This window comes from Panicum hallii, chromosome 4, assembly GCF_002211085.1.
Source record: "Panicum hallii strain FIL2 chromosome 4, PHallii_v3.1, whole genome shotgun sequence".
Taxonomy (NCBI): Eukaryota; Viridiplantae; Streptophyta; class Magnoliopsida; order Poales; family Poaceae; genus Panicum; species Panicum hallii.
In genome coordinates this window covers 3,306,870-3,317,926 of record NC_038045.1, presented here as the reverse complement: position 1 = coordinate 3,317,926, position 11,057 = coordinate 3,306,870, and the positions used below count along the sequence as shown (strand labels likewise).

The following is an 11,057-nucleotide window of genomic DNA, read 5'->3' as shown; positions in this document are numbered from 1 at the left end:
ATGCTATAAATTTATCCTTGTGCTAGGGTGTGTTATACGAGGTCTAGTTTAGCTAGGCAAGTTATCAGGGTTTTAACCAAATTTTTAACCGAGCATTGTAAGGTTTTATCTTATTTTTCCTAAAAATAAGACCTTTGATACGTAGTCTGCCGCACCTTTTGAATATATTTAGGTGGGGATGCTCTCCCAAGGTGACCATTCAAAAAAAAAAATATTCCCTGATTGAAATTTCAAAGGTCTACCAGTAGCGCTACAATCTTGCAGCTGACCACGATTCTTTTTGTGTAAAAGTTTACTCCGTAGTAAGAATGCACCTCGTTCTTGTAATTGTTTCATAATGTTCGCAACATTCGTTCAGTGTTTTTACAATGCGCGAACTGTATGCAGCACTACAGCCGTATCGCGTCGGACAACCTTTCGATTGCTACTAACCCTAGAAAAATCATTACAAAGCAGCAAAACCGTGTTTTGCTTCAGTTACAAGCCAGTACAGCAATACAGGAGCAACTGCTCACATTTTGGGCCGTTGCAAAAGCATGAGATAGAGTAGCTGCAACCAGCAATACATGGCAATCGAAAGTGCTCATCATCACCAGTTCGCCACGGTTCCCTCCGCCTACCAGCATCTGCATCTCGTCCCCAGTCACCAAGGAAGTTCTCGGCACGGCAAATCTGGAGACGTGCCAGCACCTCCCTGATGCTGCTCCGTTTACTTCAGAGCGTTCCTGCGGCCTTCACATGGTTGTAGAAGCGGTGCTCCAGCAATCTCCAGTGATATTCAGTGTTCAGGAAGGCCTGCTCTGCTCCTTTTGTTAGTTGTGACCTTACAGGTCTGGCCAGCAGGGCATACTTTGACGAATTCATTTCTGCTACAAAATAGTTTTGGCACCACCAAGGGCCTAGGGAGCAAATGAGGTTTCACAACTTTAGTTTTTCACCCAACGGCAAAATCCCTTGTAGTGTTAGTGTACCTTGGCAACAGATACCATTGGCAAGAGGTGAAACGATCTAACAATTATAGCATCAATGGATGAGCATGAGATATGCACTTACCCAGCGTTACATGAATGAGCTCTTCCAGAAAGGTAAAAGAGCAGCCATCCATGTATGAAGCACCACCGTGCTCTTGAGTACACAAATCCACCTCCGATCCATCAGTCTGATCAGGGAGCAAGGCATCTTGCATCATTACATGAACACGCCAGTGCTCATACAGTTGGATATGGCCATCTTGCAGATCTACTTCTTCGTCCATTCAGGGGTAGCAAACTCAGCAGACCGAGGCTGTAGCATGTTTAATGTCAAAGTGCATCAGTCAATATGTGGTAATGATTAAGATTGAAATAGTGTTCATCTACACTCACCTTCTAAGCAGCTACATAGCCATTAGTGTGTCTAAAAGGCAGCACAGGTCATTCCAACCTGACACCAAATGTAGTGTGCGGAATCCTACCTCTTTTTATAGCTACAACCCATCAGAATCAATACTTGGGATTATTTTCTTTAGTATATTGAATGATGATGCAGGCATGCTACATTCTGAACTGAACTGCAGTAGCTCGTTCTCTAGTACAGCAAAAGCATCTGCAAAAGCCTTTCATATCAATCAAAAGATGGTGTGAGTTCTCAACCTGCAGTTTCCTACCCATATATTTATGTCTGAATACAAAATAAGGGAGAATTATAACTAACCTTAATACATTGGTGAATGCGGAAACAATTCCTGCCCACATTGTTAGCAGGGCAAAGTGGATCATCAATGTGAATTGGATCAATGCTGCAAAATGAAGTATATTTACATACAGAAAAATAACACTGTAGGTGACAGGAGCAAACGATGTAAAATAGTGACATTGAACTTTATTACCTATGCCCTCTTTCTCGATTCAAATAAATTCCACTTCCTTGGATGGAAATACGCATATGGCGTGGATCAAATATGTTCCTGACATTAAAATTACAAATTATATGCAAGATACACAACAGTAGCTGTTCCGAAAGGGAAAACATACACAAGGCCCTATTAACATTTAGGGCTTCAGGCACATTGATGCAATTGTTTGGCCCCATATAATTGTTAAAAACAAAATGTTCAGGGGTATTTTCTTACCCAAAAAAGTACAAGAAATCCATCAAAAGGCTGCCCAGATTCTGCCAAATTATACACATTACGGAAATGATTACAAGGAAATAAAAACTAGACCACAGATAGAGTAGTAACTCAAACACACCTAGGGTGCTCAAGATTCGCAACTTACTTGGTTGATAGGCCGACCAAGATGATGCTCATGCTGGAGAAAACGAACAATTAATAGCACCTGCAAATAATATTTAAAATTGAAGCATTATTTTTAGAGGTCCTCTCAAAATACGAATATGATTCCAGAGAAAAACTGGATCAGGTAAAATGCCATAGATCAACATAATATGCTAACATGGAAATTAATACAGGCTAGTAAGTTTGAACTGAACTGACAAAGATCACATGATATAAGCAAATAAAAGTTTGCTAAACTGTGCTCTGCTTGTGTTCCAATGTCAAAGAAAATACAAATATTAATATCTGTACAAGTGGAACATCATCTCTAGAAAAGGGTTAATCCAGAGTTTCAGACAGATTAACCCAACCATAGATAAACTCATGGTAAAAAATATAGAACCACGATTAATCTACTAAACATAAAGGTCTGCATAAGCATAAAGCATCATTCATGTATACGAAAGAAGCTGTCCAGCGCAATACTGTAATAGCCATAAATTTCCAATGAAGCAAATGCAGAGCTATTTGGAAAAGCTACATACCAAACAGTAAGAGCTTAGACCACCTGAATAGGGGTGGTCCAAACTCCGGTCAGCCAAAAACTTCTTGAGAATCAATGCAAGAGGTACAACTGCAGGAAATTGCTGTGTCAACTCACGTACCTGTAGAATAAATAAATAAATGAATAAGAAGGTGAGCAAATAGGCAGGGGAATCCTGCTTACTGCTTCGTAATTCCAACTTGCAAAATTCACGTACATGTTTTAATATATCATTAGCAACAATGTGTGTGGTGTGTGCTTTATCTAGTCAAAAGTTCCACAACTACTAAGCAGCTGGCTGGCTGCTCATTCATACAGCTAAAAACTTAAAACCTCAAACCTGAAAGTGTTATAAAGCAAATTTAACTCCAAAAGTATCATGATTCTTATAATGTTTCTTATCTCATCCTTATGATCTTTGGAGGCAACATGCATGTACGCATGTTGGCAACAACATGAAAACATTACTCCATTTGTGAGAACACATAGCAACTTTATGTATGATTCGCATGATGGCATTATGAATGAATTGCAAATAGAATTTGAATTATCATCATGTTTTAAGAAAAAATTACTAAACTAAAAGTTCAATATGGCATAGGAACTAAGGTAAAAGATAAAAGAACCATTTTGTTTAGAACACCAAAAATGGCAACATTGCATGTATATCACAATTCACACAGAATGTCAAAATAAGATGATACTTAGATATATCCAGCTGATGTTCCACGTTGTATTATGCATGTGCTTATGTTAGCTCATTCATGTAGTGTTTATTACTAATTGTCCAAAATATTCAAATGTTTGCTACAAGTTAAATTTCTATTAGAATACAAGACAGCTACCAGACTCTAATCAAACAGGTCCAAACAAAATATTTGAATGAAACTTAAACTTGGAACTAACAATAATAGAGAAGAACTCTTATTTTCTTTGAATATTCAGACAATAGAATTCTGATTTACCAACTCAGTAGTCTGCAGTCCTGTGTGGGATGGCGATTTGAAACTTATATCAAGACGAATTGACTGCACAATATCACAATCGTCCTTATTCAATTTTGAGGACACCAGCATGGCGCTGCCTTCTGAACTAGAGGTATCAGACTGAGGAGGACTCCCTTGTTCTCCAAGCACATTAACTGAATATTCTTGTGAGCTATCCAGTACTGAAGAATACTCGTTGAACGTATTTGTGTCACAAGGTACATCTGCTACAAGCATGATCACAGGTATCTGCAAATAATGTAAGCATGAGGAAAGTAAAGTAGATAATGAAACTAGCAAAAGAAAGCCACTTACAGCTGTGTTTTCGACTGTTTTAAGGGAATCACTCCTAACCCAGTCTTGGTTTGTAAGACACCTTGCTGCATGCTGAAAGGAAAAGGATGGTTCATGTGAAAAGAAAAGGAAATTTCTTTTTCCTCTTAGCATGCAAGCATGTCTGTTGTGTGTTCATATGTAAGCCAAATAAAGTACCTGTAGGCATGTTTCCTTGATGCCATTCCGGCCTTCCAAAATTCCAGCTTCTTTAATAGGTTCCTGAACGCAACAATAACTTTATTATCCACAATAATATGGAGAACAGATGCACTTGAACTAACTTGTTATACACTGTTAATAGTCATGCAACTCACCAGGTTTCGGACAGGGGGAAGAGAAACTACAAGATCAACGTCACTAGTTGGAAGAGCCAAACCAGTGGCATTTGAGCCAAATAGATTTGTACGGGAGCGAGGCCACAGAACCTGCAAGCACCGTGTGACTCTTTTGACAGCCCAGTTTATATAGGGCCTCCTCACCAGATTACCAGCAGCAACCTTGCAGGTTTTACAAATGGAATCAATACATGCTTAGAAAAGGGGAGATTTTACTGACACAAATATAGGCATGAGTCATGACATACAATTCATTAGGCGTCAGAGTAAGATAAAGATCCAATACCACACAAAGATGAATAGTGATGCCAGAGGCAGAAGAAAAAGGGATATACCTGCTTACAGAATTGATCTATTTCTTCATGTAGAGCATTGTGCATCAAAGAGAGGGATGCCTTGTGAGACGAGCCATTTAGCATATCTGGTGGCTGTACAGGTAATGCCGCATCTGGCTGCAAAAATTTATTTTAGAAATAAAGGAAAGACAAATAAATGATCATTCTCACTACTGACGGAAGATTGAAAATTACATCCTTACATGTTGATCACGAGATAGCTGTGAAATCTTAACAAGGTGGTCCTGCAGAACAGTATCCTCAATTGATTGCACCAATGTACCAGAAGAAGTTCCCTTGTTTCCCCATGAAGGCCATACAACTTCAGGACCATCCAAGCAAAACTGAGCTCTATGAAATATTTTGTCTTCAGAAAATAAACCTCTCATCCCCCAATGACGAGGACTTGAGCTGCCAGATCTAACAATCGGGAATCCTCTTTTTCTTGACTCTCCTGCAGGTGAAGGAGGTGGTGGCCGAGGCACGCGAGGAACACTAAGTACTACTGGTGATGGAGGTCTTCTTGGAAGAGGTATGTCCCTCCTTGTTGATGGTACACATGGGCTCCTGTGATCATGACCTGCCTTAATGTCAGATCTTGATGACCTTCGTGGTATAGGAACAACTATAGGCCGCAGCATAGAATATGGCAATGTATCTCCCTTAACTACTTCACTGCCACAAGACACACTCTTTGCAACTGAAGTTGATTTATCTTCAGGACTCTCTTGCGTAGAAGATGGAGAGGTCAGAGCTTCATTATTGATGCCATTCCCTGTTATTGAGTGAGCAGCAGGATCAAAAGATTCATTTTGAGAACAGGATGGAGTGGAGGGTGGTGATGATACACCATTTGCGTGTGTAGATGGAATCCCATTAGCTACATCATCAACGACTCGTATAACATCAGCCTCATGCCAAGCCCAGGCGCTATCATCTGAACTAAGAGATGGTGGCCTAGAAAAGCCAGTTCCTGCATGTTCTGCAGGACTCCAATACATCACACCTCCACCAAAGTATTGGTTAATATCTCTTCCAGAATGTGCACGGCTATCTGATTCTTCTTCAGAAAACCAGTAGCTTTCAGAATCATCCCCAATGTCACTGTCACTGCAAATACCCCCTCTTTGCATTAGTTGAGCAGGGAACCCTGACCAAGCAGAAGATTGCATCTGTGGGGTATACAATGGATCATAACTTACAGCCGCATTTTTACCATAACCTCTAAAAACAGGAGGCCAATCAAAACTTAGTGGCACCGCTAGAGAAGGTAACATTTGATTGCATCCAGCATCGATCGGCGGATTCCTCACCTGATGGTTAGCAGAAAGAAAGGGTTGGTTGAATTGAGTTGGCCATTTGTAACCATCAAGATGCAACCTGTCTGCTGCAGCTGGACGCTGTTGCATTTCAGGAGATACAAAATGAGATGGTGTTACACTGGGCCATTCATATGATGTTCCTCCCAGTAGGTTCCTGTTGTATACATAATATTCACCACCACTATTTTTCATTACTGCACCATTGTCACTTATAGCACTTTGAAGCATGTTGGCAGGAATAACAGAAGGTAAAAGTTTGTCCTTTGTTGCTAAAGATTTATGTTCCACATGTTTCTCATCACAGCCAGTTTTTTCCTGTGCAGATCTTACCAAGGAGCCAACAGAGCTTCCGTGCAGATTATTGGAAGAGAAGATGTTGATTCCTGAAGGTAAACATGACGATGTCCGAGCCATCGATTCACTTTGACTGATATACGATGAGGCCTGTTCATCCATATTGAAGGCATCATATTCATTGGCACTTTGAAAATGTTCTGTAGTAACTGATGAGCTAACTCTAGTAGGGTTTTCAAGTTTTGTGGCCTTTCTGCTGGCTATTATATTTGTTCCATTAGATAAAATGGAAGAGTCAGAACAGCTAACTGCTTCAGAGATCTCACTCTTGGAAGGATGGACATAAGATGGGTGATGAGGTGAGACATCGACTTCTTCAACAGGTTTATGTGCGGCATCTGTAGCAATATGGGGAACTCCTGTTTTCAATTTGGTAGATCTTGGGCTCTCAGGTCTCGTAAGATTTGATAGTTTTGTTTTCCCTTTACGCTTGTTCTTCTTTTTGTTACATTGATTCTTGCAGTCATCCAACCCAACAGTTTGCTCCTAAAATACAGAGGATGTCCCTCATAAGTCATGAATTAATGAACAACCAAACAAAAAAGATTGTGTGAAATAAATCTTACAAACCTTCATTGTGGGTATAATTTCCTTGCAAGGAGTTTCTTCAGATGGAGGTCCATCAGCAGTACCTCCAGCAGATGCATGGCACTGGCTGGGTAAAGGCCTACAATTGCGACTTTCTGAACTACTGCAGCCGTTATCCTGGAAAAAAGTCTTTAGGTTAACTAGTAACAACTTCATATACTCAGTGAAGCATATATCCTATGCCTATTGCAATAATATAGCAAGCAGATTCGGTCAAAAACATAACTATAGCAAGCAGACTAGCAGAGCATCAAAACAACAATACCTTGGATGGTTTAGCAGATGCAGTTAGCTTTTTCAAGGTGTTAGACTTCTTCTTTCCTTTCCGAGAACCACCACTGATCTTCTCAACATCTTTCTTTTTTGGATCTCCATCCCCAATAAGTTCAAGATTTATGCTTTCTGTTGACACCACCATAAGGAGCCCTCGTAATTTCATAAGTATATCATCAGCAGCAGTAGGAGCCAAAGATAATGAAGTGAAAAAGATTGCATCACCACCACAGCAAGTAATGTTGTTCTTCAAACACACTATCTCCTCAACTAGTTTCAGTCTTTTCAACTCTTTAGCAAATATAGGCTTCTTGCTACAAGACATAATGTTTGCAATGTCAATGGAACAAGCCCGATTCTTTCTGAAGAAAGACTGCCGTGTACATTCACAAGATTTATCTGCCACAAATGATCCTGATTCACCTAAGCAGAAGGAGAAATTATCCCAAGCAATATCTGATCCTCCAACCATCTCATTAGCCTGCAAACTTGAACTATTACCATATTAGATGTGCTTGAGGCATAGCAACATGCTCAGGACGATTGCACACCAAGTTTAGTGATTCTCCTCCCAATCACAGTATTAAAGCAACCCTGTATGGGGTGATAAAGAGTTGTCCTTTTGTTACTCCACGTCAACATGGTTGGGCTAACATAAAACACATCAAGATTCAACAAAGACATAACTTACTTCAAGAAAAATGAGGGCATTCACACTAAATTGAGGATACCACACAAAAAAATCATACTAGAATTGGACAACTTGTGCTAAACATGTTGCAGTGACTGTTACATAAAATGACTCCCAAAAATACTAGTGAAACATGCAGAGTGCCTCAAAATTGTATTTATTGAACAGTGCCTCAAAATTTTATTTATTGGACCACATGCCAGAGAGAAGAACACTTCACAATCTGATCTTCAGTTTTTTTAACTTCTTAGAAAGGGCATGATAGTGCTGGTTCCACTATATAACAGATGTCATGGATTCATTAATCGTTTAGGACTTTTTTCTCGAATACGCAGGAGAGCTGCGTATCATTGCATTAAGAAAGAAGTAGAATGGCTAAAAATAGCCATACAAACACACACGCACCCCCACACACACCCTGGGTTTAAAATACAAACGCGCCCGTATCAAACATGAGTCGACCACAACTACCACCACACACTGCTAACCACCAGGTCGAGCGCGACCAGACCAGACAATCCTTTGGCGCCTGCTAGCATCCAGAGATCGGCCTCGTTCTGTGCCAGGAGAAGGGCCTGATCAATCCTCGGCGAGGCGCCATTAAACACTATATCATTTCTCAACTTCCAAAGGACCCAATCATTTAGGACTGTGCTGAGACTTCAGTTAGATAAAGCATGCATATTTCGAAAGCAACATAACTTTGCCAAATAGATGGATCACGTTAGTATGGCTATTTCAGCAAAAGAGAGCTTTTTGCTCAGCACAAACATAACAGAATAACCAACTTCTGTCTGTAATTCCATAACAAGAGGAGAATTAATGTTTAATCCAATTACATGTATATATGTGAAATCTATCCATCATCATATTTATGAGCCAGGCACTGTCATACTATTCACATACTTTTTTACAGGACCTACTAAATTGCCTTGCTTGTTTTTTATTTAAAGGTGCACCTACACTTGCATAAGTTAACATCAATACAAGAAAAGGCAATTTTCTGCCACTTCCTTTCCAAGGACCCATTACATGGTTAAGCATGCTGGCTTGTTTTCTCTCAACTGATTTTAGGAAACAAGATGGTTAGAAATTAGTGTATGCCATGTTATTTCTGTCACCATTTCCATTCTTCCATCACCATCAACGGCCTTTCCACATTTTGTTTCTTACAATAACAAGTCAACAATAGATACCCAAAATGCATCAGTATGGAATCTACCACCCATAATAAACACAAATCACATTTATTTACCTCAAGCACATCATAACTAAATCACCTTTTATTAGACAACACAGTTTGACAATAGATTCATGTAATAACCAAGATATCTTATCCCAAACCATGATTTCACTTGAATTAAAATCATACCCAAAAAAATCTAAGGAAATTGCAGAAATGTTTATAAAATCTGGAGTTCACTAATGCAAACAAGGCATACAACTAAGAAATCCAACCCTATGGTATTTGAAATCCATGACGGTAAATTACTTCAAAAATGCAGAGTAGAAAGCACATTACCAGGGCCACTGCACCTTTTCCAAAGAATGCCCCCATGATCCTTGCTCTCATCCGAGGCTCCAGCCTCATCCACCAATCCACATATCCCTTCTCCCTCCAGAACGCGTTTGCAGCGAGCCCAGCCTTCTCCTTCACACCCTTCCCAACTCTCGCCGCCTTCCTGCCTCCAACTCCACCTCCCCCTGCCGCCGCCCAAGACATCCGCAGCGCGATCTCCAACCTGTTGGCCACAAACTCCTCGATCACGTAGTACCCCTTCGCATTCAGCCAGGGCAGCTCCGGGAAATCCTGGCATGCGAGCGCGTTCAGGTCCACCTCCCCTTCCCCGGAGCATAGGAACCTCCCGCCGGAGATCTCGTCCATGGCTGCGACAAAGCCATCGAGGTCGGCGAGGAATGCCTCGGCGACGGTGATCGCGTCGGGGCACCGCGAAGACGCGGAGGAGGAGGGGAAGAGCAGGAGGTTGGCGAAGAGGAGCGCGTGCGCCCGGGAGCCCGCCGCGGCGCGGGCGAGGAGGCCGCGCGAGAGCCGCGAGAGGACGGTGGGCTCCTCGGCCCCGCGCGCGGCGGAGGACGGGGACGAGGAGTGGAGGACAAAGAAGGAGGAGTGGCCCCGGAGGCGGAGGCGGCGGAGCATGGAGAGCAGCGCAGCGGCCGCGGCGGGGCTGAGGTGGGAGGTGGCGGCCGCGGCACGCGCGGCGGGGGAGAGGGAGGCGAGCCACCGGAGGATCGCGGCGCGCGGTGACGAGGAGGAGGAGGCGGGGGGCCTAGGGTTCGCGGCGGCGTGGTACAGGGAGAGGTGCGCGGTGAGGGCGTCCATGAGCTCCCGCATGGTGCGCGGCGAGGCGGAGGCGGACGCCATGGTGGAGCGGCCGCGTCGGTGGTTGGTCGGGAATGGGGAGGAGTGGCAGCTGTGGTGGGCCTGGAGCCTTGTTCCGGTCGGGTCCGGTCTTGGAACGCGGAGGAGGAATTTGTATAACTGAGTACGTGTATTTATTCATATTTACATATAGGTCCTTGTTTTTTTACTTTTGGGCCAGGCGCACCTGTGTTTTTTACATTTTTGTCCTAGTGACATTGACAGGTGTGGCTGGGCTGTCAATCTTTGTGAATTGTGATGCGTTGGTGACCGTTTTAGTTTTACTTGTGTGCTTTATTCCCTTTCTTGATCTAGAATGAGCTATTGGTGAGGTCAGTTTCATAATATGATCTAAGCATGTTGTTGGAAAGCATCATTCTATAGCAACTTGTGAAGAAAGCAGCCTCAATTTTGGGTAAGCCGATGAGGCTTTAGGAGTTAGGACGATCGAAACCAGATGCAAATTTTGCAATGCGATCATACCTAACAAAAGTGTAAGTGCAGCTGCAACTTTGCTAGGTAGAATTGTTGTTGAAAACGTGGCAATTTGCGGATCCAATGCTGAGTCTGTTTCATCAAGAAAATGAAGCTTCTCCCTCCGTTCCAAATTATAATTATTTTAGCGTTTTTATTATACATCTACATATATATTATAC

At 42.1% G+C, this 11,057-nt stretch overlaps 1 protein-coding gene across 10 annotated transcripts; it reads right to left on the bottom strand.

Annotated features, from left to right (window-relative positions):
* Positions 1-749: 749 nt before the first annotated feature.
* On the bottom strand, positions 750-10,487 carry LOC112888836. Of its 10 annotated transcripts, none has more exons than XM_025955181.1 (17): positions 9,544-10,487; positions 7,323-7,811; positions 7,040-7,186; positions 4,997-6,955; positions 4,794-4,910; positions 4,438-4,620; positions 4,280-4,342; positions 4,103-4,174; positions 3,767-4,036; positions 2,803-2,922; positions 2,259-2,318; positions 2,111-2,151; positions 1,868-1,945; positions 1,693-1,777; positions 1,365-1,594; positions 1,054-1,284; positions 750-899 (listed from the first exon to the last, which is right to left on the bottom strand). In XM_025955181.1, exons 1-15 carry the CDS (start codon positions 10,402-10,404, stop codon positions 1,466-1,468), a joined length of 4,674 nt encoding a protein of 1,557 aa, XP_025810966.1. In that variant the 5' UTR covers positions 10,405-10,487; the 3' UTR covers positions 750-899; positions 1,054-1,284; positions 1,365-1,465. The 10 variants fall into 10 exon arrangements, with proteins under 10 accessions (XP_025810966.1, XP_025810968.1, XP_025810971.1 ...); XM_025955183.1 differs by having other exon boundaries at positions 7,040-7,174; XM_025955186.1 differs by having other exon boundaries at positions 7,323-7,459; positions 9,558-10,487.
* Between the last annotated feature and the right edge of the window lie 570 nt (positions 10,488-11,057).